Raw genomic sequence first — 25467 nt, 5'->3', positions numbered from 1 at the left:
TGTCCCTGTGAAAGTGGGTCAAAGTGGGGAGATGCCAGGTGACTCCACAGGGCGTGACAGTGAAGCAGGAAACAGTAAGGACCCTGGCACAGATAACTCTTTAACACGAAGGTAGGAGCAAAAAGTGGCCTTTAATGATGCTGGTGGCTCAGCGAGTGTCCGCACTGTTTCCTACTTCATTTGGTAAATTGGCCGGGACGCTCTGGGCCCCGGTGCAGTCACTCATGGCAGATTGCCTCCCCGACGGGCAGAGGGGGGGGGCTCTGCTGGCCGGACAATGAGCTCCTGCTGAGTGCACTCTGACAGAATATTTCCTGTCTCTGCGAGTCTCTCAGTACGACCGCTGAGACACCCAGGCTGGCCTCCTGAGGAGGGCTCATATGGAGAGGGCCAGATGGCACATGGCAGACATCTGAATCACAGTAAGGTCGAGGGGCCCTGCTTTGAGGAGGAGATCCAAGGAGGCGTCTCCAAAAGAGGACTGGTCACCCTCTGTGTTCCCATTGTCCCTGCCAGGATGCAGTGAAACTGGAATGCTTTGGGCTGCCGGAAGGCCGGTTTGGGCGCTGCTGGTGGTGGGTGGGAGTATTTAGTTGAATCTGTGAGTACCTGTGTGTGAATAAGCGGACATCGCATTGCATTCCTGACTCCAGTCCAGTGCACAGGGCTGCAGTGAGTTTGGAGCTCCAAACCGCGGTTCCAGGGCCACCTCCTATGGGTTAGGGCAGCACTATGCTGACAGCCAGGATCACTGGCTGCCATTGCCAAGAGGGGCCTGAGATACCTCCTCAAGGAGACTGGCTGGGGGCAGACGAAGCGCTTGGGGTCTTGTTTGTCATTCGTTTCTGTGGGAGGAAAAGCTATGGGTGGGAACCATAGCAAAAACACTTTACTAAGGGATTTACTGGAGACTATGGTCAGAAACTTACTCCAGGGAAACTAAGAACCTTTGTGAGGTGGAATGGCCGTCCTTTCAGGTTGGATACTCCCACAAGACTCATTTAAAAAAAACAAAACCTTAGTCCAGAAAGTGACAGGTTATCAGGTTGACAGCCCCAGGCACCCAGATCAGTTCCCTTATGTGGACTCAGGGTTACAGCTGGTTCTTTGCCCACCCCCTTGGCTGAGGGAACCGCTTTCCTGAGGTAGGGTCGCCACAATGGTCTGTCAAAACAGGCAAAGACCTGCCACAACTCCGCCTGTTTTTGAGGGCCATCCAGATGATTCGGCCTTAGATGTATTGAGTCTCCCATTCCCGGACCAACCTCCACCTGACGGGCAGCAGATACCAGCCCCAGCTCCAGGACCCTCTGCACCTCCAGAGTCAGGCCCTTCAGTTCCGGGATGGCGGTCTGACCTCTGGTTTGGCCCCAGATTCCCGTGTCTGCTTCATCCCTCACTTCTTCCATGAGGCCTCCTCGTGCTGAAGCTCCCCAGACCTAATCGATAGGGGAACGAATCACTTGGTTATGACAGTCCCCACTGGGCCTCTCAGCCGGATGACAACTGACATCAGGAGGCCGCAGGACAAACTAAGCCATAAGCCTTTTGCCAGCCACGGATGTGGGAAATAGGGGGCCACAAAGTGGTCCATCAGTTCTTGTACATGCCTGACTATCCAGTGCCCCTCTTAGGGAGGGATTTGTTGCCCAAGTTAAGGGCCAAAATTGATTTTATGGACAGAAAAGTGCACTTTGAACTGCCACTTCTGTGGTTGATCCTGGCCCTGACTGTCCCCTGGAAAAAACAAAGGCTCCGTGACCAGCCAATTCAGATGGGCCCCAAGGGGGATTGGGGCTCCATCCAAAACTGCCCCCAGATGTGAACAAAAGACAATCCTGAGAGTTCTTCAGAACATCAGGCTTTTATAACATATGAATTCCCTACTATGCCATCCTCGCTGAGCCCCTCTTTGAAGCTACAGGGTGTGGGGGCAGCCCATAGCCTGAAATAAAAAATAACAAACCTCTTTAAGAGTCTCAAAAAAAAAAAAAAAAAAGACTTCAGAAAGCTCCAGCACTAGGTCTCTCTGACCTAAACAAGCCTTTACACAGAAGTTGCTACAAGAAATCATCCCCTGCCATGGGCTTCCACGGAGCATAGGATCGGACAACGAACGGTCCTGCTTTTATGACAGGAAAGGCCCAAGGAGTGGCAGAGGCATTGGGGATTAATTGGAATTTACATGCGGCCTGTCAGCGCCAGAGCTCGGGACAGGTAGAGAGGATGAACAGAACCCTGAAAGGGGGTTAGGAGAACTCTGCCGAGAGGCTGGGCTCACCTGTGTCCAGGCCTTACGCATTGTGCTTCTCTGCACACGTTGCACTCCCCACAAGAGCACAGGCTGTTCACCCTCTGAGCTTCTGCTTGCCAAGGCACCCCTGTCCTGAGAGGACTAGCACACAGTATTAGGGACGTTAGAAAGACAACTGATTGAGCTAAGAAAGCTCTCCCAAAAGATAGCCTTTTGGGCCTTCGAAAGGGCCCCTGTTGATATTTCTAGTCCATTCCACCCCTTCTCTCTGGGTGATTCAGTTTGGGTAAAAGACTGGTAACAAGACAGTTTTGAGCCCAAATAAAGGGCTTCACTAACGGTCATTTTGACCACGCTCACAACAGTCTGAAAGGAGGGAGTCCCCAGGTGGGTCCACCATGGTTGCGTAAAGAGTGGAGGTGTTTGCTCCAGAGACCCTCATCATGACACCAGGATCATCTTGAGTCAGAGGGGAACCAGGCCAAAGCCAGCAGAGGACATCAACCCTGCTCTAGTCCCTCCAGGGGCTGATGAGTCGACCCATGGCAGAGGCCTGAGGGCAGGGCCGCATACCTTTGTTCCTACCTGAGATGAGCTGTCACCCCTTGCTTTTAACTGTGTTAGGCTTTCCTCCCCTGCCATAGACTCTGCTGAGACTGCCCCAGCTCACCGAAACCGGGGCAAGAGGGGTCTGTTAGTCCTCAGCTCCCTTTTGCGGGGAGGGTGTTTTGCTGGTGTTGATCGCTTTTATTAAGGGGCTCATCTCCTCCACTCCAGGAGAACACAAGAGAGAGTAATTCCCACAGGGGAAACCAACAGCTGTGACCCCTTGCCTGCGTGGCACTTGGACAGGAGCTTCTGTTAGACTGTTTTGCTTTTCTATACTGTGTTTGCACAGGAGAGGTCATAGAACCCTGTGCCCATAATGTGACTACACATAAGGTCTGTGAGCCTGAGGGTGGGCCCCACACATTTCCGGGGGTCCAACTCGGGTCCTTGAGCTTTCGCAGCAGGTGGCAAAACCACTGAGCTAAATCCCCAGCCCTGCCCACACATTTTCTTTAACTCAGAGATAAAAACCACTTAGGAGTTTAAGATTCGGATTGTGTCTCTGGCCAGAGACAAATTAGGACCCTTGATAAACAAAACCACAAAATTAAGGCCTGGGGAGCTAATGATTTTATTTTTTGATGCTTGTGCACCTATCAGTTCCACCTTTAAAGCTAATCAAATGTTCCCCCCTAAATATGGGGTGATCCAGTTTCCCTACACATCATGTGGGGGCATAAATTGAAAAAGAGAATATACCAATAATGACAAATGTGTGTGCATCTGGGAAAATAACCCGGGGGGTTCATGCCGAGATCCACCAACCAATGGTTGCCCCTATTGGTCTTGTGTAAAATGGGCCACCTGACAGATGCAGTCTCCTTTAAAAAAACAGAGACCCGGCTCCCAAGTGGGTTCAGGACCTATAATCCAGTCACTATCAATGTCATAGACCCCCAGGCCCCAAAATGGGAGGAGGACAAAGACTTCAGACTACAGATAAATGGGAGTGGTTAGGACTCTGAGGCACTGATCCCTATCAGGAGGCTTCCATGATAATAACCTCCGGAGATCAAAAACAGCCTTGCCCCGGGGGGATTTAGCTCAGTGTTCTGCCTCCTGCCTCATAAGTGGAAGGACCTGAGTTCGATCCCCAATACCGAAAAAAGAAAAAATCAAACAGCCTCAAGGTCTTATGAGCTGATATACACCAATCTGTAAAAGATTCTATAATCATAGATATTAATAAAATAAAACATGATGTGAATGATAAAAGTTGGTATAAAAGGTGAGGCTCTTCAATCAGAGCCTCAAAGGGCAGAGTGAGAGAGGAGACCGCCCCTCAATATGGAGTTGGACAACTGCGAGGTGACCGTGTTATTAGGCAACTATGGCTAAGTGGGTCACTGCGCTCTTTGCAGAATGCACCTGGGCAGCCATGACAGATTCTGTAATCTGTCACCAAAGCAGCGTAAGGGACTCAGAAAGTTGGCCAGAGCTCTTTGCTTTCTCCCACTCCACTGCTCTGCTTTGTGTAAACTCTCCTTGCTATATGCCCAATATAGCAATGGGAAACACCAATGGAATTAAGCCTTGTAGATGTAAAAAGAGGTCTATAAGGAAGCACAAACTTCTATTCAGGGCTCTCGAGACTGACAGGAGTCACTCACTGAGCCGCCAGCATCATTAAAAGCCACTTTTTGCTCCTTTCTTTGTGTTAAAGAGTTATCTATGCCGGGGTCCTCACTGTTTCCTATTTCAGCAGCACCCAGGACCCCTGAATTTCCCAGCATTTCCACCCCTTTGAGAGAACCTTAAATGGTCCCCATTCTAGGAAAAAGTTTCTTGGTGTGTGTACTGGTTCCCATGGGAGAGGAAGACAGGACTCCTCATCCGCCCCAAGAAGCGGATCTGAGTTGGTCAGGATTGGCTCTAGCCTGGCTCTCTCTGCCTTGGAGCCCTGGCCAGGCAGATGGGAATGGCTGGATGTCCCCTTCCCACGTGCTGGCCGTGTTCGTCTCCAAGGCCCATGCAGGGTGGGCAGAGGTGCCTCCTGGTCCACAGAGACTGCCTTCTCCCGTGTCCACAGGGTAGGGGCAGGTGGCTCCCTGGGGCCTCCACCCTCATAGTCTTAGCGCTCCAAAGTCCTCCTCTCCCAGCTGGTCTCCTGGGGGTGGGGGTTCAGAGTGTGGGTTCCAGGGGACACAGACAGACCTTTAAACTGGAAGTAGATAACTAACCCTAAGGAGCCCCCAGGTCTGTGTGGGCCACTGGTCCTTTGATGTCCCCCAGAACCTACCACCCATGGAGAGAGGTGTGACGTGTGTGACACGTCCCAGTCCCTGCCCCACAGTGGACACGAGGGCCCCAGGCAGGGCAGCAGATCAGCAGCCACAGAGTCCTGGGCAGTGAGGCTATGGTTGGGGAGCCTGAGCTTTGGGGGTGTCCATTGTGCCCAGAGAGAACACAGCAGGTATGTGGTGTCTCCTGCCCCTGCTCCCCACAGCTGGCCAGAGCAGTGGGGTGAGACCCCAACCTTTCTGTGAACCCAGAGACCCAAACCAACAACATATGCCACACGAAGGACCTGGCTAAGGCTGGGCCAAGGGGGTTCTTGTCCCCCTTGCTCACTGGCCAGGCCTGATGGCCCTGGGACCACTCTAGGGAACCAGAAAGCCCAGAGCGGCCAGAGCCTGGGCAAAAGAAAGGCAGATGGAGTTGGAAGCCTCAGTGGGAGCTGAGGAAGGGGCAGACAGATGGACAGAGACACATGGCGCAAGCCTCATGAGAAGCCACCTCTGGGAGACCAGGTGTCTCTGTGGTCCTGGGGCTCAGAGCTGAGGTCCAGGCCAGTAAGAGACCCGGGACTGGGGATGCTGGGGAGTCTGGAGCCTGTGCCTGTGAGGTGGCCATCCGGAGGCTGAGGGGCAGCCACTGCACCATCTTCTCTCCCTGGAGGACTGAGGTGGATGTGCCCCAGCGGATGTTTGGAGAGGTGCCAGGCTGCGAGAGACTCCTGCAGCAAGTCTCTAGTCCCTTCCTGCCCAGTATGCGATGCAAGGTTGAAGAAAAACTTAAGACAAAGTTAGAGCGAAAGCATGAACTGGGACAGCCAGTGGTCCTTTGGCAAAAGCCACTGGCCTGTCTCTTCCACCGAATTTTATTATTCATCAATCAGGGTAAAAGGTGCAGTATATGAAATTACCATGGAAACTAATGCAGGGAAGGCTTTAAAGAGAAGAGTCAAAGCATTTTCAAATTAGAAGGAAGATAGACAAAATAGATGGTTGTAATTGGAGCATTGCCCTTCAAACTATGAAGGCACTAATTGTGGAAATGGAGTTTGGGTGTGATTTACTCTGACTTCAGCTACGGAGTCATCTCATATCTGCCCCACAGGCTCACAGGCCAGTACTCTGGTCTCGGCCGTGGCCCTCAGCAGGGAGGCCATGTTAACCTGCACACTAACGCATTGCTCATGAGATGCTTCTCTGAGTCACGTAGCTTCAGTCAGACTTGCTTCTTAAAGTAAGCCAATCGGGGGAGTTAACTGCAGCCTGTACTGTGAACAGCATGCTTTGGGCATAATCAATATTGCAGGCCCTGGTACCAGGCTTTGGAGCAGGCTCTTCCCTGACAACCCATCTCATCTGTAGAAAGAACTTCAGGCTTCTGGGGTCTCATGGAGCTGGCAGCCTGACCAGTCAGACGGGAGCCCACATGCCCAAGTGCACCCCACACACAGCCCCGGCTCCCTCGCTGTGCCCTGTTCCCAGCTGTCTGTGGAGTCCCCTCTGGAGTCCTCCGGGGCCCAGTGAGGCTGGGACTTGTGCTCAGCAGCAGGGCTGGAGGCCAGAGGGCTTGGACAGAAGCAAAGGATGCTTCCCTCAGAGGCCCGGTTCTGAAGACCCTGCAGTGAGCAGGAGATAATCAGCTGCATTTCAAAGCAACCCCGGGACCCAGCAGGGATGCCCCAAGGACAGCCCAAGGTGACAGGAGGGAAAGGAAGGCAGAGTCTGAGAGGAATGGCCTTTCAGGGACTCCACATGAAACAGCAGGTCACATGCTCCTGAAGCCACCCCAGCACATCCTCGCTCTTCACGGCTGGAGACTCCCTGTGCAATGAAGGCACCCAGGTGTTGCACGGGACCCCAAGCCCTTGCGTCCCCAAGAGTGGACGCCTTGAACCTCCTGAGGCTGCCCAGGCTGAGCAGGAAGTGCCCCTCACAGGGCGGGAAGTGGCCAAGACACCAGACAGGGACACGACACGTGCGAAGTGTGGGGTGTCAGCGCCTCCACAATTCCATGGTGGGAAATGGGGAAAAGGGGAGAGGTTCATCTTGCGGAGGGGCCGAGAGAAGACTTGGTGCCGGGTGTGGGCCTGGACCCAGTCTGCTTCCACGCGTGTGAGTGGAGGTGAGTGTGAATGAGGGAGTGTGAGGGCAGCGTGAGGGGCTGTTTGCGTGTGGATGTGTGTGTGGGTGTGATGTCTGAGGTGCGTGTCTGTGTGAGGTCACAGCTCCGCAGCTGGCCCCGGGCCACACCGCTCTGTCTGTGTGTGCGTCCTGTGCGAGCCCTGGGGCTGCTGCTTGACTTCTGTGTCCAGGTTCTGTGTGCTCTGAGGACCCGGGAGACCCCGGGGAGGTGATGCGAGGAGGAAAGCCCACGGTGTGCGGAGATGGGCCCTCCAGGAGGTGACCGGATTAAGTAAGTCGTCAGGGCAGAGCCTGTGATTGAGCCCTGGTGGCTTGGCCAGAAGGTGAGGGACCAGAATACACAGGCGTGTTAACACACACACGCTCCGGCCTCGCGTCCACACCTCTGGAGCTCTTGGGAGACTGCCCCAGAGGGCCCTCATCAAACGTGGCCTCCAGTGCCGGGAGCCAGAACAAGCTGTTTCTCACGAAAACCTGCCCAGTCTGGTCTTGGCGCCCAGGAAACCCAGGAATCTTCTTTGCTTTTTATATCTTCTCAGTTTTACTCATAGTACTTAAGAACCCAGGGATGACTCATATCCATCAACAGTGAAAAGGGCAGAGAGGTGTTCACAGAATGAAATATGACATGGCAATAAGAACTACGGCGCGACTCAACATTCAGAGCATTATTGCAATCTTTAGGGATCACGAGAGATGAACGTCATTGCATACACTGCATTTTCTAAGTAGGCAATTAGAGAATGGGTCATTCATTTAGGCAAAAATGAGGCAACCAGGGATGTGCAGAGCTCTTTGAGCATTAGCTTTCCTAAGACGTCTTTGCTCCTAGTTGTAAGAATTGAGACTGCCCGGGCATCCGAATTAATATCTCTGCCAGATAAGCATTCCCTCCTCTCCTTACTTAGTGGTCAGCATTCTTTCTCTTTCCTGTTAACATGGAAAACGTGGTACAATTAACCTTTGATTAACGTAGATTTTCATACGCAGGGTTTTGGGGCTCTTCTCCACTTGAGACTGTTAACCTCTTCTTCTGGAAGTGTTGGCTGGAATATGCTGATGTTAAGGTGATCACTTACTGTCGGTAAATGAAAATGTCTCTTTATTAGTGACACTTCTGAAAGGGGGCTGTTAGGCGTAGCTGGTAGTGAGATTGGATGGCTTTTTGGAAATAGTACTTTATCTTTAAAAACAAATATCAGGAGTAGCTCTTGGACACATGGAAACTTTCATATCATTTACAACTTTTATGTCTCGGCTGGGAATAAATAGCTTTATGAAAATGAAACAATCTCTCATTTTAAAAAATGACCTAAGAAAACAAAAATGATGTTTTTGCTATCAAATATAAGATCTAATTTTGAGGAAATTTGATTGAGTAGGAGATGTTGTTAATTTTTATCTTAAATATTTTGGACAAGTATGGAATTGTAATAAACTGTGCATGTTGTCTTTTTCAAAAATTATAATTACATATTCTGATTCCATCTACCCTCTTAGGAGGTAGCATTTTTTTTTTCTGAAAATAAGAAATGCTAGTATGTGACAAGGTCAGCGTGTTTTTTCAACACGTGTGAAACCCTGAATTCAGAATCTTAGAAAATGGTGAAGAGGCCTGGGGATTTAGCTCAGTGGTTTTGCTGTCTGCTGTGCAAGTGCAGGGACCTGAGTTCGATCCCTGGTACCAAAAAAAAAAAAAAGAAAAAAGAAAGAAAGAAAGAAAAAATGGTAAAGAGAGAGATGCAATTTGATGTTTTTTATTTGTTTATATATATTTGCAGTTACAGGTAGCTCATCTGTCTTTGGTGTTAATCTTTATATGCGCAGGATCTTCTGTAGTTTTCATGGAATCTGTTGTGTATTGCTTTGGAAAGACTCATTGTCAACAATGTCTTTTACAGTAGGACTGCTGATACACAGCTGCACAATTTCAGTTGATCTGAGATCTTGGATCGTAACTGACGTATACTTTCTTACTCTGTTTCATTTCTTGGTAAGCAGATGAATTGGTTCTACTGTTATAATTGTATGCAGCCTAGACATAATGTTTGAGGCTTCTTATGGTTTCTGTAACAAATGAATATCAAAGTTTAGTGGTTTTAGATATTAATACTGTAAAACCGTATTACCATAATAAAGTATTTTTATATTACTAGGTTAAAAAAACAAAAAAAAAGAACTAAGGTGTGACATACATGCCACCCGGTGCAAAAGAGAACCCACCATATGGTTCCACTTCTATGAATTTTTATTTTTACACTTTTTTCTATTTTTATTTTGTACCTTTTGTTTAAATCAGGGCTAACACTGAACCCTGGAGCCAGAGTTCAGGCCCCAGCACGCGGTGTGGGTGTCCTCGGTGGGTGGTCGACATTTAGGACCTGCAGACCAGCTGGTTCCAGACCCAGGTGCCCCGTGACAACTCGTGAGCATGGAGTGTCGCTGGCGGGTGAGTGTGTGTCGCCTCGCCTCCGTCCGTGTGTTCTTGCGAACCCTGCCTGCCATGGTTTCCTGTTGTGAGTCCTTTATTTTCACAGAAGATTGGGTGCTCAGTCTTTGTGTGTTTCATGCTAAAGGGTAGAGAGAAGGTTAATGTGGACGTAATTAAGCTTTTAACTGAAGTGCATAATTAAGAGCTAATTGAAAAGAAGAACAGATAAGGCCTTCGGGAGTTTCACGCTTCTACTTCATGTGGAAGTAAATTCAAGACAAGTTATCTGGAAAGTTCTTATAAATTAAATCCTGCATGCAGACGATTTGGGGTTTAATCATGAGAACTGGGCGCAGGGAGCCACCTGGAAGCTGTCACTGTCACGTCCAAGGCTGAGCTTTCCATTTAACAGTGCGGTGAGAGATTGTGCTGTAACTTGCTGTGGTGAGTGCAGAAATCCCAGAGGGCACAAGCCTGGAGCTGGGTAGGGTGGGAGAGGAGGAGCCAGGAATGGGACAGTGATGCAATGGGAAGCCAGCCGGCTGGGGCAGGCGGGGGCCTGGCAGGAGAGGGAGGGGTGGGTGGTCAGACTGGTTCTGGGCCACGCAGGGCCAGGGCTCGAGAATTACAACAGGAACAGGGAGGTGGACCTTTTGAGGTCCAGGGAGGACTCAGCATGGCCCCCCTGGAGAGGGGGCCACAATTCAACCATGACAGGCTCCTCCCTCAGACCCCGTGTCGCAGAGCCCACCTGCCTCTGGTGCCTACCTCGGGACCTGGTACTGCCCGCTGCTGAGGGCAACCTCTGGGTCCAGACGGTGCGGTCCATAGCTGGCGAACTCTGCAGAGCTCAGGTCCACTGCCTCACGCTTCAGGGTTTGTGATCAGGGCACAGATGCCTTGGGGCACCCGTGCCTCATGGACACTCCCATTGGTATGTGCACCTGTGCAGCCTGACCTCCATCGCAGTGATTGCTGGCCACCGTCCTCCCGGCCCTTGATGGCCCGTGAGGAGCATGGCTCCCTGGACGACACGGAGAGAGGGCATTCACCACAGGCCACAGCATCGTGAGTCACAGTCACAGGGCAGGCTGGGTGCAGCCAGAAGCCCGGCTGTGCGTGGGTTCCAGGCCCCGGGGAGGCTGCCTGGGGACTCATGGAGCACAGGTTATGGGTGGGGCAGGGACCGCTAGTGATTGGGGCAGGCAGGCCGGGTGCTGGTATCAATCAGCACAGTCGTCTTCTTGCAGCACTGGGGACAGAGCTACTGCATTCTCAGACTGTTTCCTTCTTCCCGGGTTGGCTCTGGTAGCCCTGCTATTTCTCTTCATCTGGGTTGGAAGAAGAGGGCGAAGTTCAATTGAAAAGGACAGGGCGTGAGTGGGATGTGGGCACGTGCCAGCTCCTTGACCCACATGCAGCCGCTGGAGTGCGTGGGGTGGGGACAGGCCCTGCTGTGGCTCGCCTCACTGCCACAGTTTGTGTCTGGACGGCCCCACCCATCCTGGGGTCTCACAGCTGACCTGCCCTCAGCAGGGGGGCCTGGTTGGGCAGTCACTGGGGTCATGACCTGGAAGTGTTTATCTCCCTACCTAGCTCTTCTTCCTGCTTCAGGTCTGCCCTGCCATAAGCAGCTTCTCCTCTGCCAGCCCCTCTGCCACGCCAGCCTGCCTTGGAGCTGGCCATGAGCCTAAACCTCTACAAACCATGGGCCAAATAAACCTCTCCTTAGCGTTGTGGTGTTAGGACTGTGACTAAGATGCTCATGTAGACTCCGGGCCTCGGACAGGGTGGCACATCCGAGGACAGCCACCGTCTGGCCCGGGGAGAGTGGTGAGGGACTCGCAGCTGGCTAGGGAACAAGCGTGGGTCTCAGGACTTTGACACCACGGCTTTCTGTGCTGCAGCAGGTCTTCCCCCAGGACCCTCTGCCAGGCTGTTCTTGGGAGCCAGTTGACCATGGACTGGAACGTGAGCCAAAATAAGCTTCTCCACCTAAACTGTGGGTGTCGGGTTGTGTCCCAGTGAGGAGGACAGTGGCGGAGACAGCCCCGTGACAGCCCAGCGGACTGGTCTCACCCATGCTCACCTGTCTGTCCTTCCTCCCTGACCCCTGCGACGCGCGTGGATCAGTCTCCCCTCCAGCGTGTGCTCACTCTCCAGGCGGGCTGGCTTTCTTGGTACCATGCCTTTCAGTGACTCTGGAGTTGTGGGGTGGCTCTGCAGCTCCCCTCTGTCTGGCACTAAGTCATGTCCACTGCCTGGACGGCCACAGCCTATTCATCCACTCACTGGCTGGCCGGAGGCCCTGCTGGATGCTCCAGCCTCGGTATCATGAGGACAGGCTGCAAAGGTCAGTGTGCAGGCTGGCCTGGGAGTGGCTGTCCATCAGGAGCTTCCTCGTGTCCCTGGTGGTGTGGGCCTGGCCCTGTGACCATCAGAGTCCCTTGCTAAAGGAGGAGGATTTGCGGCCTGGTGATGCGATGACCCCTGAGGGGCGCGGGAGGGTGCTGCCCGGGCTGCTGCTCTTGTGGGGGAGGCACCTGTGCCCATTCTGGGCGGGGTGGGGTCCGGGAGGGATTCTGCAGGCATCGCAGGACAGGTCTTCATGTGTGCCTTCATGCTGCCCTCCAAGCGGCTGTGTGTTGTGCGTCTCTGCAGCCCAAGAGAGAGTTCCTGAGGCCCCTCATCCTCCCGGGATCGGCTCAGGCATTTCGGGACCAGTGTGTCAGGGTATCTTGGTGTTTGCATCTCAATTTCCCTTCCGAGGCCAGGTGAGATCGCCACCTTCCCACATGCTCCTTTGCCGTCTGAACATCTCCTCTGCTGTGTTCCCTCGGCTCCATCCAAACGCGGAAGCTGCATGTTTCTTCCCGGCTGGCACTCTGGGTGTCGGGACAGAGCAGTGCTCAGAGCAGATTGTCCCTGTTTGAAGCCAGCACCTCATCCTCTGCACAGCCTTCAGAGAGGTTTGTGTTTTAATGAAGACAAACTGATTTTCTTTCATGGATAGTGCTTTTGATGTTGTTATCTAAAAGATCCTCACTAAACCCAAGGTGACATAGTTATTCTTCTCTGTGATCGTGTGGAAATCTTACAGCTTTGCACTATGCAGATAGGTCTAGGATTTATTAGACATTTTGAGGGGAGTGAAAGGCGTTGCTTTGTGCATGTGGCTGCCCTGTTGTCGCAGTGCTGTCTGCTTAAAGTGCTGTCTTCTCTGCCACACTTTTTATCAGCTGCCTGCCGTGGGTCCGGCACCAGCTCTCCCTCCAGGCTGTCAAACTGTCTGTCCACTCCTTGGCCGATGCCACTCGATCCTTACCTGGGCACCCTGACCTTGATCCAGGCCTGGGCAGCCTTGGCCTGTTTCGCTCCTTCCATACAGGGTGTGCACTCCGAGTCTTTCCTTCTCCACGCAGTTTGACAATCAGCTTGTCGATAATCATAAAATCACTGGGATTTTTATTTTGATCACCTTGATGATGCTTTTGAGCTTAAGGTTCCGACTATTCTTGACGTCTCTATTACAAACTAGTTGACTTTTGCGTATTAAGCACAGCATGCTCACTCAGTTCCAGGAGATTTTTTTGGTTTTTTTACTTCCTTTTCTTACCCTATTGTTGTATCTAGAGCTCTGAGTATGATGATGGACAGAAGGGGTGAGAAGGGATAGACACCGTAGCTTCTTTCTGAGCTTAATGGAGAGCTAGGAGTTTCTCATAATTAGAAATGATACCAGTTTTGGTAGATGTCCTCTATCAAGAGGAGGGAATTATCTTCTACTCCTAGCTTGCTGAGGGTTTTTATTATGAACAGTGTTGGAATTTTTTTCTTTTTTGAAACATGATCTCACTGTGGAGTCCAAGCTGGTCTGGAACTCAGTCTTCCTGCTTCATCATGTTGGATTCCATCAGATATATTTTCTACATTAACTGGCGTCATCACATTTGATTTTTATTATTTGGGCTGTTGAGATAATGTCATGTGTGGAACCAGCCTTGCATACATTGGGTAATCTGCTCTGTTGAGTTCAATCACTTTTACACATTGTTGGATTTGATCTGAGAACACTGGGGTGGGGTTGTATCTGCTCTGAAGCTTTCCTTCCTTGTCATGGTGCTGTCTGGCTTTGGTCTAAGGTAATGCTGCCTCATACAGTAAGTTAGTGATATTCTCTCTGCTTCTAGCTTATGAAACAGATTACAGAGAACTGGTATAATGTTTTCTTTAAGTGTTTGGTAGACTTCGCCAGTGAACCCGTGTGGCCTGGCGCTTTCTGATTTGAGAGACTGTCAATTAACTCAGTTTCTGTGACAGACAAGGCCTTTTGGGTGATCTGGCTGTCTAAATTGGATCTTGTATTGTGTCTCCCAAGGTATTGTCTTTTTCATCTGAGTTATGAATTTGTAGGCATGGAGTTAGCAGTGATACCCTGTGTTATCCTGGTGATGTCCATGGAGTTGGAGGGAAAGGCCTCTCATTTCTGGTGTTAATAACTTGTATTTTCTCTTTTGTTTTCTTTGTGCTGCTGGGGATGGAAGCCAGGGTCTTAGGCATGGCAGGCAAGGACTCACGCCAAGCCCATGGTGATTTTCTTGCTGACAGAGAGGCAACTTCGAAATGCTGAGCACACTGCATGCAAGTCTTCATAATAGCTGCCTTGTGGCTTTTACTGAGAAAGCTCTATAAAGCTAAAGTTATTTTGTCATGACTCAAAAATGAGTACCACATTAATTTCTTTTTTTAAATTTTTTGGTACCAGGGATCGACCTTGGGACCTTGTGCTTTCAACGCAGGCACCAGAACCACTGAGCTAGATCCCTGGCCCACATTAATTTCTTTGCATTTTTATTGACTTTTGGGAAAATAAACTACATGTGGATCAAAGGACAAAGTTCCAGATAAATGCAAAAATATGTTAAAACTTCCCGAAGGATTATGAGATTAACAAAGAAAAATACATATAGCTTTCTTTTTTTGCTAGTGATAAGTGTGATAGTAAGAAATACCACATGTGAAAGATGAACATATTTGTAATGCTCTCAACTCATTGTTTCCATTTCTTAGCTGGACACTGGCAGATCATGGCTGCAATGGTGAAGATTCGATGCCCTGATGGTCCTCTGATGCTGGGTCTGTGCACTGAGCCAGGGCCTGCAGGAATCACAGCCAGCCCTGTGAATCCAGCTGGGGCGTGTCAGGAATCGGCCTCACCACTCACCATCATCACGGTCACCTGCCGTCTCCCTGCCGGCGTCCTGGGCCTGGAGGTGCTGTGGGAGGGCAGGTGAGGGAGGCCTGTTCAGCATGGTGCTGCTGCTGGGGACTGGAGGGCCGTCCTCAGGCAGGCCAGCCGCAGCGATGGCCCCTGGCGGGGAGAATGCGGAGCAATGGCAGAGAGGGTGGGCGCCCAAAAAGGGAGGAGGCCTCCAGAGGGCGGGAGCGGCTGGCTGCTGCTGAGGGGGACAGAAGAAAGGCCGCCAGTGAAGGGAGGGCTGGAGGGAGAGGTGGCTCGGATCCTCAGCAGCCCGAGCCCCTTGGACTCTACCAGCACATGGGCTCCAGCTGGACCCCGCCTCCCTTGGGGTGAGGCCTGGAGCGACCCCGCCCACAGCGGCCCTGATCCCGCCCCTCACGGGCTCTCAGGCGCCTTTGCCCTTTGCCGAACCCTGGGGAACTCGTGAAGGTGAACTCGCTTCCGCCTGTACGCGGGCTCGGTGGCTTCGGGCGTGCCCCTTTCTTCTTAACAGTGAAACCGAGGCTATTTTATTGAAAACTGGAATGGAGGAAAAGTAATTTTTTTTTCTCGATAAAACTCTTGGATCTATATAATTTCTCTGAGTTTGAAATAATGAGAACTCACTCCAACAAAAAGTAAATATTATTTTTCTCCAAAAAATTTAATTGCAGAACTGTTTACAGGGGCTAAATATCAGCAGTCCAGAAAGTGAAAAAGGATTATTCTAGAAGAGATTAGGGGAATGGAAAATATTTTTCTTTCAATAACTGAGAACAGAAAAAAGTTATGAGGTAAAAAACTTTGAAAAAACTTCTTAAATGCCTTAAAATAATGACTGGCATTCTGATGAGAAGTTATTAAACAAGACCCAAGAGACAATTTAGATGAAGACCACAGTGAACATCCGGATTGGCATCCTGGACACCACTAGTGGGAATTTACCAAAAGAACCATAAAAGCACGAGAAAGAATCACACAAAGGGGTTTCATTTCTGTGACTGTAGAGATGGGGGTATTTGGTGCTCTGTCCTTGCGGCTGGTATGAGTTGCTGTGTATATTTATTCATAGATGTACTTAAATGCTTTTGTCTTGAACTGTGACTACAGCTGGCCTCCTCCTTCGAGCAGGCCCTGAATTTCTGTCGCAGGGACTTAACCAGGTTCTCGGGCCACACTAGTATGTGGCAGGGAGTGGGGGGGGGGGGGTCTCTACAGCAAGGTCCTGTGGGACCCACCCGAGAAGTGGCTCCCTCGTTGGAAATGAAGGATCAAAAGCAGTCCAGTTCTTACTCCGGTCTCGGGAAAGGGGGCGAGGGGATGTTCATCCAAGCCCTCTGGCAGTGGTGACCCATGGAAAGGCGTGGCACTCGTTCTCGGTGGCAAACTGGGGTGAATGAGGGCACAGCAGAGAGCTGCTGGGCTTGGTAAGAGTCCACAGCCAGGCTCAGCCTCCTCCACGGCGCCTGCAGGCTCGGGCCGAGTCCTCTGGGTCTGGATAAGCACCACGGTCCAGAGTCGCTCAGATCTCAGAGGGGGAGGTAGCCCTCTGTCCCCTTGGCTGGTGTACTCACGAAACCTTTTAAAAAGTAGTTCTGCAGTAGGTGACTAAGGCTTCTTCTGCAAAGAAGTCATCTGCCAAGGGCTCAGACTGAAACGTGAGATAAATGCTGGCTAAAAACGCTGGGGCTGGGGCAGCGGTTGGAGCTGTGGACCTGGACCATGGGGCCGGGCTGAGAAGCCTCCTCCTGCAAGCTCCAGGCCTCCGTGTCTGAGTGTGCGGAGGACCCGCGCCAGGAGCTGGGGCAGCCAAGTCCACCCCGCTCCCCGAGCTCATCCTTCTGTTCCCTTAACTGTCGGAGCAGTTCCACACGATTTGGGGGGAAAATCATTTCACAATTAAATTATGATTAGGCCTAGTTTCCTGCCTACAGGCCAGCTATGGCATGATGAGACATGACTCCATTTTCACCTCTGGTCACACGAAAATCTCGATGATTCAGTGATGCTGTGATGCTCCAGGGCAGGATTACAGCAGCTGAGCACACCTGGGGGGCAGCACACAGTTCCTCATTGTCCCAGGCTTCCGCCCTGCTGCACTGAGTCACCTATTACGCTTGTCACTCCCGATGCAGTGAATCAAGGTACAGCAAGCTTGGGGTCTTCGCTGCCCAGAGCCCCATGGATCAGGCCCAAAGCTCAGCTTTTTCTCTTTTTTTTTTTTTGGTACTGGGGATTGAACTCCGGTCCTTGCGCTTGTGAGGCAGGCAACGGAACCACTAGGCTAAATCCTCGGCCCTCAGCTTCTTCTCTAAGGCTCTCTTTTCTATCTTTTCTGTCTAATTCACTAATTCTCCTTGGGCTGCCATGGCCCGCAGGAGACTAGGACTTACTTGCGTGATGGGGGACAACTGCCTGCTTGGTCGGGCACGTGGAAACGGTTCTTGGAAGCCTCCAGAAACTGAGATGAAAGCCAGCAGCAAAGAAGGCCCTCACCATCACTTCTCCATCTCCAGGCTGCCCCAAGCTTGCTGTCAAACCCCCATGGAGCAGGACCGCAAGCACGAGTCCCCATGGCACCCCCATCAGCCTGTTTTTCTTGGTGATGTGGGTGTCCTGCATGGACACTCGCTGCACCCCATGGGGCAGGCACTCACCGAGGGTGGCCAGTGGCCTGGCCCCTCACGACCATGGCTTAGGGGTCCATGCTGAGCCACGCAGTGTGTTTGAGGACCCAAACCTACCAAGAAGTAGAGACAAATATTCAGATAAAAACAAGAGAACCCCCAGAAAGTTTCAAGGAAGTATGGTTTGAAAACCAACTAGAGAAATGTGAAATGCTGCTCCCGAGGTAATGTGTCTCAGATGACCTCACTGGGTGTTAAATTCGCAGGAATAAAACCAGAAGTCCAAGGCTGGAGAGCACATAGCTGGGAATGAACAGAGGGAAGAGCAGGGTCTGTTAGAATGGGAACCCGGTTGGTCCCAGTTCCAGGGACACGGACAGAGGGGGCCCCTTGCTGCCCTCCCACCCCCAGTGCTGTTTCTGGCAGCACGTTTGGGTTCCTCCTGGACATAGCCTCTCCTGGCCCCTGGCCTCTCCCTCCAGATTCCTGGGGTCCTGTCTGGCCCAGTGGCCATGCTGCTTCACACTGGGGCCAGCCTCGGCCCATCAGATGTGCACGTGACAGCTTCTGTCCTGGGGGCACCCTGGGGCCCTGTCAGATCTCTAACAAGACTGGATCGAAGCTCCGACCTGACCCAGGCCTCCCTGGGACGCCCGCTGGTTCCTGACTCCTCAGCCCCTGGAAGGCTGTGAAGGGCTGGCCTGGTTCCGGTCGCTGTTGTCACACCGAAGCCCTGGCAGACGGGCGGCACAGTTGCTGTTCCCCGCTGGGACCCCGAGGATCGGGCCGCACCCAGCAGCCCTTCTGAGAGCACACCAGGGAGCTCTGACTGCGTCTGTAGCCTACCGCTCTCCGCTGTGGAGCCCCCTGTGGGGCGGGTCCCTAGCACAAGTGAACGGAAGCTGCAGCGTCTTCCCCTGGCGAAGCCGAGACCTGGCCATCAGGGACACAGCCCGAGACGACTGAACGTGCATGTGTGATATCTGCAGCTGTCTTCTGATTGTGAATCTGGCACGGCCATAAACCCAGCAGGGAGCAACCCCTTATGTTGCGGCTACTGAGTCTGTGGCTTTATTTTGAAGAGGCAACCTCGAATGTGATTTATATTTTTCTAATATTTGCCTTTCCACTAAATGCTGGAAGTCTTCAGGGTTGATTTGGAGTTGAAAACATGGACACCACTTCCTTTTAAACACAAATGTAATTTTTTGTATACAACAGTTCAGTGCTTTATACAGCATTCTAGGATGGAGATACAAACTTGTGGAGGAAAACACGGTGACAGTCGTTACTGGTGAGGACGGGCTCACATCAGCGGCAACAGTGAGTAGATGGAGCCGTAGGTGGGTGACACTGGAAATGCTCTTGCTCCAGGCTGCCTTCTGCTCTGTGCCCTGGTCCTCACACTTATTTTCGTGTGTGTTTGAGAGACGACTGAGGCACCAGCAGGCCTGGCGGGGCTGCCAGTGTGAGGGCGTCTCCCCAGCACTGGGCCCTCTGGGGACCCAGGCGAGCAGCTGCAGGGAAGGTCAGCCTGCACCCTGATGTTGCAGGCCCCCTGTGCAGCACATGTCCAGCAGCCTTTTATTCAAGGTATATTTGAAATGTGAGGGCCGGACCCCACCAGAGCTTTGGCCGCACACCCTCTGAAAAGGCCTGACAAAAGACCCCAGGAGGTCTCTGCACCACAGAGCTGCAAAGTGCATGCACGGTGCAGAAACATGGCTTGGCTTCCCGGCCTGCGACACAGCGCCACCTGCAGGGGAACTGGAGGTGCTGCCGGGGCAGCCACAGGAGCTGAGTCCTCACTGCCAGCAGCGCCTGCCCCTCTGCCAAGGCGTGAACTTCTTTGGAACCTAGTGGGCCAAATGGGCACAAGCTCCACACCGGGTGGGGCCACTGTGCTACTTGCTCGCCTAGGGATGGTGCAGGCCAAGACTTCTGGGATTGTCAGATAAAAAGTGAGCGGAGAAAACAAAAATCAACCAAATCCACTGAATATTTGGTTCACATTGGGACCATAGAATCCAGAGTCGAAGACAAATCTAATTATCATCTAATATTGCCATGTGCTTCTGAGTGTTTTGTGTGAGTTTGAGGAATAAGATAAAACCCATCAGCTGCCGGGAGGTGCTGGGAGGTGAGCAGGTGGAGTGCACACGCGTGTTCTAATTCCTTATCTAGGCGTGCACACAGACTCTTCGGTCTGTAGTTGCTTCTAACTAGGAGTTCCTCTAAATCGCTTTTACAGTCTAAACTGCCAGTCCTTACACTTGCTTTTAACACAGTGGAGCGAATATAGGAAGAAGCATCATTATGGTACACTATTCAGGATTTAGGTATTTATTTAGGTAGAAAAATGCTTTGAACACTCTGGGGAAATAGGATTCAGTTATAGAAGAATATTTCAGGGTTGTTTTTTTTTTTTGCAGTTTTCAAGGATATACATTCGTACTGATTTTTGCTTCCAAATATATTTTAAGGCTGTTTGGTAAAATATATACCAGATATGAGGCTCAATTTACAGGGTTTTGTTCTTACAGGGAATTCTTAACTACTCAGCTTTAGAAAAGTAAAACTGTGAAGCTCGACATGCTGTAATACCCACTGTACCCCAGTGAACCCCATGCGTGGTGGGATGTCGGCTATGACCGGAGGGCGGCGCGGCCCGGGTGCCTCGCCGAGCGCCCACGCGGTGGCGCTGTAGGGCCGCGGCGGGCCTTGCACGTCTTAAAGTGCGAATCACGGAGAGAAAACAAAGTGCTACAGGTTGTGGAAAGCTTTCTGCCTATGGCTAAGCACGAGGTGCTCGTTAAAGCAGCAAGAAGGAAGACCTGGTATTTGGGTGGAGACATCTGCCGTGGCAATCCCGTGTCTGCCTGGAGTGCAGACTCAGGCCCGGAGCCTGCCTACTCTGCAGCAGGGAGCAGAGCTGCCTTCCTCCGGGCCAGAGGCGCACCGTGTGCCAACTTTCCCCTTCATGTCTAACACAGGCAAGAAATAGATTCTTGACGTCAGCAATACTGCATAGGACAAGGTAATTCTGGAAAAATACAAGTGTAAACCACATTTCTTCTTTACCATTTAAACTGAGATATACTTACCACTCACATTCATATTCTTACACTTTTGACGTCACAACTGTCATTTTATACAAGCAAACTCTTTTTTAAAGATACCCTGGAAAGTCAACTGATAGAGCAGTTTGAAATGTATATACACATATAAAAAAATCACATGGAGCTTAAGCGGTGAAACTGAAAGAAAACGCTCTGTGAATGCCTTAAGTTACAAAGGAATAAAAACTACAATGGCTGTTTCAGAGAAGTGGGCAACTCTTTCTCACCTGCGCCCAGCTTTCTGGGGCTCGGGTCCCCTCCCACGCATCCCTCCCTGGGGGACGTTCAGCTGGTCCCTGGTGTGAGTATGTGGGATGTCGGAGTGGGCTCGACTCGGAGCGCCTGGGGTTTGGAGAACCTCAGGGTGGAAGCTGGGGGTGGGGGAATCCCTTTCTGTAACCAGGAACTCGACTCAAAGGAGCCCAGAGCTTACGGTTTGCGACAGCGAGGACCAGGATAGCTGGGCTTTCGGGAGAGGGACGCTGGCGGATGGGGGACGGGTCTGTCTTTCCTGCCCTCGGGGTGTAGCACCTGCCACTTGGGGTATCTGATGCCTCTCGGGAGTGGTGAGATGCACCCATTTGCAGCTGTTTGTTATTCTTACCTCTAATATCACACAATGTATAAAAATAGAAATCACAAAATGTCTGGTGTGTCCTGTCTCCAGAGGCCTGTCTGTGTCCTCTAGGACGAGGAGGGGCGCTGGCTGTCACCACGCCGTCCCTCAGGGTGGCTGAGAGGCGGGCCATCAGTTGGAGGAAGTCATTCCTGCTCGGCACACCGAGGAAGTCAAAAGCATCCCACCGTGCTTATGGTACAAAGGACACAACAGTGAGGGCGGCTTCGGTGGAGGAAATGAGACAAAAATTACCAGGTAGGCAATAAACTGTACAGCGTTTTGTTAAAAAGAATGAGAACAGGCGAGTGTTGCTGCATCGCGTCCGGTCCGGTCCGGTCCGGTCCGGTCCTCAGAGCCGGGTCTGGGCCTCGGGGATGTAGATCTCGATGCTGTCGGCCCGCTCAGTGGCTGAGTTCTGGCGGAAGGAGGCCGCACGCTTAGCAGCCATGAGCCGTCTCCGGGCCTCCTGGCGCTGGCGGTCTGGCAGGTCCAGAGACTTTTCTCTTGTGATGGGAAATTTCCCCTTGGGGGGCTTCTTTGGTATTGGAGGGGGGACCTTTCTTTCCTCCTGAAAAGGGTCACAGGTGGGAAGTGGTCAGAGGGGCTGTGCGCCTCCAAAGGCCCCAGGCCCTAGCCCGGCCGCTCTTGCTGTGTGGCTCAGACTCGCCCTGGTCTCCGACCTTTGTGCCCTGTGTAATCTGTGGTCTCCCAGATCCCTCAAGGGAGGCAGAGGCATTGGGAGGGTTTAGGAGTCAGGAAACATCTGCATGTGACACTGGGTGTGTCCTCATCTCCACAGGTTTGCAGGAAGGCTTATCCTCCTCCCATGCTTTCTAGAGCACCACGTCCTGCCTGATGCTGGCACACACCTGACAGAGCCTGTGGGCACTGTCATCAGCTGAAGCAGGGTTTCGTGCATGCTCATGAAAACCAGGCTGTGTGGACAGGTGTCTCAGGGAACCATTTAGTAACCTAAAACCTCACTGACCTCAATAGTGTTGTGCAGATGGGATGATTTACCTCTTGCTGGATAAAAGGATACAAATAATTATTTCTGACTCTTAGTTTATTTTCTTCTTTTGGTACCAGGGATCGAACTCGGGTCCTTGAGCTTGTGCAGCAGGCAGCAAAACCACTGAGCTAAATCCCCAGCCCCTCTTAGTTTATCTTCTTAATAACTGTCACCAAAATACGTGGATGGCTTTTTCAGAAAAATCTCAGTTTTGCAACAACTGCAATGCAGAATGCTTGTGCTGTTTAGTGACAGGTTTGCATGCTGTGGTCTCAGCACTGCTACCCCTGAGCCAGAAGCTCTCTCTCTCCTCCTTCCCAGGAAGGCCACAGGATGGGGCCCATGAGCCCCTCCCATGCGCCTGCCCAGGCCCCAGCCCCCAGGGCCATGGGTGGGGTGAGCAGCTGTCTGGTGTCTGCGACTTTGCCCCTGTAGCCCTTGTCACCAAGACCTAGGCCAGCAGCAGTGGGTCCTCGGAGCAGTGAGGCCTTTGGGTGCTGGAGCATGCAATTCCTGCTCTCAGCACACGGCCCAGCTCACCACCACTCCCCTCGCTGCTCGGCACCTCTGGAGCCTGGGGCGGTGAGAGCCGTCTGCAGGGAGCTGTGGCCCAGGGACAAGCTGGGCATCTGTGCGGAGCCCGGAGCCTCCACCAGGGACGAGGCTGCCCGAGGCCACCCACTCTGCTCAGGGTGCTGTGTCTTTCGTGAGGGCCCACTTCCCCCTACCTTCTCTGCGTCTGGGGAGAGGGCTGCTGTGTGCATCTGGGCCCTGTGCTGTGTGTCGGTGCCGCCTCAGGATGATCTTCCTCTTGGGGTCAGCGCCGAGTGCCTCCTTCACCACACAACCAAGCGACAGAGTGCGACCACTGGCTTGCAGCCCGCGGAGTCTTCCAGGCACCCTGCCTTCTGCTCTGCCCCGGGGTCGGCGGCAGGAAGGGTGTCCTGGTTGGCCCCTGTGGTCTCTGGCCTGGAACTCCACTAGGTGGCCAGTGGCACCTTTCAAGGGGGTGCAGATGAAGATAACCTACGTGGGCTTTGTTTTGTGTTTTGCTGTGTGGCCCAGGTTTGCCTCAGACTCATAGCAACCCTCCTGCCTCGGCTTCCCACGTGTCGGGTTGACAGCTGTGTGGACCACGCCCAGCTCTTCACTGGCTTTTGCCCTAATGACCCAGCTCTGTGTCCTTGCCTGTATGCCAAACACCACCTCTTGAAGGTATGCTGGATTGACTTTCTTGCTAAGTCTGCTGCAGTGGTGAATGTCTGCCTAGAGTGCGCGGGGTGTGACTGCTGCTCTGAGGTGCGTGGCTGTCATTGGGTGTAGGCTACCTCAGCCCGGGCAGCTCTACTGCAGGAGACTCTGCTGTGGAAGAACACCTGGTTCAGGCTTAGTGTCACCGTTCAGCGTACTTACTGGCCAAGGCTGACAGAGCCACAGGGCAGTGACACCCTCAGACCATTCGTGGGGTTTAGTGTGTTTTGTCCCTCACTACAGGCCTGCAGTTGATGGCACAGGGCCGTGGGAAACTGTCACCACAGCAGACCTAATGCTGTCCTGGGAGATCATCCTAACAGCCCAGATGCAGGCTGGGCTCAATCTCTCAGATCATCCCTCCTCATGTGAGTGAGGCCACAGAGTCACATGTGCCCTCATGTGTGCTCTAGGAAAGCTGACTGCTGTGGCGTGTCCCCAGCTTCATTCTATGGCACACACAGTGCGCATGCACAGCCCCACGTGCTTAGGCAGCATCTGGTCCTGTGCTGCTCACTGAGGGCTGGGAGACCCTGGACCCTGCAGAATCAGGAGCTGCAGGTGGGTCAGACACTAGGGGCACCAGCTACAGCCTGTGGCCCTAGCACACGGCACACGGCACACTCACCTCCCTCTCGGGAGACTCCATGACCCTCCAGTCGTTCAGCTTCAGCTGGTGCAGCTCATCGAACTTCATGCTGACGTCCTCGATAGAGAGCTGCAGCATGTCCCAGTAGCCTGCCAGGTCTTGGGACGTCGGCCTCGGCATGGCGCTGGGGTCCTGCAGAGACAGAGGGGTTCAGAGGCCCTCCAGACTGGGAAGCCTGGCTCTTCAAACGCCGATGCAGTATTTGGGCAGGGTCATCGGGACTGGACGGAGGTTGTCCACAGCACATGTACCTGCTGGTGGTCTTCCCCATGTAGCACAGCCCTCCCACGTTCCGTGCTGCAAATGCTGGGGATAGTGGCAAACATCAAGGTCTCAATGCTCAACAGTTCACAAAAGCGGGGGTGGGGGGGCAGCTCTGTTTTAGACTTTTCCACAGGGACCAGGCTGGGGTGTGGCTTGTGATGGGGCAGCAAGCGGGCTGAGCGCCAGCTCTGTATTCTGATGAGGCCGAGCTCTGTGCTGAGGGGGAGCAGCACCTTCCAAACACCGCATGTGTTTAGTCTGCTTCCAGGTGGAAGGGCGCAGGCCAGTGGGTCTCTTGGGACAGAGCCATCTCAGCGATGGGCACCCTCCTCAGAATGCCGAGTGCTGCTGCCCTGCGCCCGGGCCATGCCCCCCTCAGAACGTGGCCTGAGTGGGCTCCGTGTCTGCAGCGTGCCTGTGTCCTGACTGAGGGCGCTGCTCTGGGGGGGCTCCCTTGGCTCAGCGGGCAGCTGGCTCAGCCTGGCTGCCCTCAATAATCAGACTTTGATCTGAATTTGCTTAAAATGTGTGAACTTCGGCTCACTCCTCAGTAGTTTGCACCAAGAATGCCATGAACTTGTTTGGTTGGCTTACATTTCCTTTAACCTGACTTAACGTCCACATCCAAGTGAGTCCTTAGGCACCATCGTCTTCTCTTGTGTGCAGCCTGTGGCAGTACACACTGCCAGCAAGGGTCGCGGGTCAGAGGGCTGCCTTGCACGGGCACAAAGCGGCCCCTTTTCCTCACTCAAAGGGAGATCTAGAGCAGCTTCCTGTTCTCCTCTGGACCACTAGGGGGCGACCTCTGACCACAACAGGTGCTCAGCCTCACATCTGGGCCAAAAGCAATGCTGGCGCAGGGGCCACCTCCAGCCAGCAGTGCTGGAAAGTGGACATCCACATGCTGGACTGAAGGCATCTCTGCCAGCCTGTGTTGAGATCACGTCAGATGGATCAAAGACCTTGATAGGAAACCAACTTTGAAACGGGTGGAAGACAGCACAAGGGAAACACTCG

At 52.5% G+C, this 25467-nt stretch overlaps 1 protein-coding gene and 1 long non-coding RNA gene across 27 annotated transcripts in view; one reads left to right on the top strand and one right to left on the bottom strand.

The window, feature by feature from the left end:
* Window positions 1-25467, top strand: part of LOC101700775 (uncharacterized) — a 96354-nt gene that overhangs the window by 4134 nt on the left and 66753 nt on the right. For 8 of the 18 annotated variants that reach the window (XR_015450855.1, XR_015450860.1, XR_015450852.1 and 5 more), the window contains exons 2-4: window positions 9539-9688; window positions 14741-21529; window positions 23352-23501. This is a non-coding gene — a long non-coding RNA (uncharacterized LOC101700775). Of the gene's footprint in view, window positions 1-8229; window positions 8324-9140; window positions 9233-9538; window positions 9689-12444; window positions 12640-14740; window positions 21530-23351; window positions 23502-23780; window positions 24172-25467 lie in introns of those variants that run through there. The other 10 variants (XR_015450863.1, XR_015450851.1, XR_015450864.1 and 7 more) reach the window with 8 other exon arrangements.
* The window catches only part of Dlgap2 (DLG associated protein 2), a 520842-nt gene continuing 515263 nt past the window's right edge, over window positions 19889-25467 (bottom strand). For all 9 annotated transcript variants that reach the window (XM_004869559.3, XM_087210079.1, XM_013067367.3 and 6 more), the window contains 2 exons: window positions 24166-24318; window positions 19889-21842 (listed from right to left, as the gene is read on the bottom strand). In XM_004869559.3, the coding sequence (XP_004869616.2) occupies window positions 21624-21842; window positions 24166-24318 (372 nt within the window). In that variant the 3' untranslated portion in view covers window positions 19889-21623. The remainder of the gene's footprint in view (window positions 21843-24165; window positions 24319-25467) is intronic.

Source organism: Heterocephalus glaber, unplaced genomic scaffold (genome assembly GCF_053883595.1).
Source record: "Heterocephalus glaber isolate CG9 unplaced genomic scaffold, H.glaber_assembly_v1.0 deba00001104, whole genome shotgun sequence".
In the NCBI taxonomy this organism is placed as follows: Eukaryota; Metazoa; Chordata; class Mammalia; order Rodentia; family Bathyergidae; genus Heterocephalus; species Heterocephalus glaber.
This window is presented reverse-complemented; position numbering and strand designations above follow the sequence as displayed.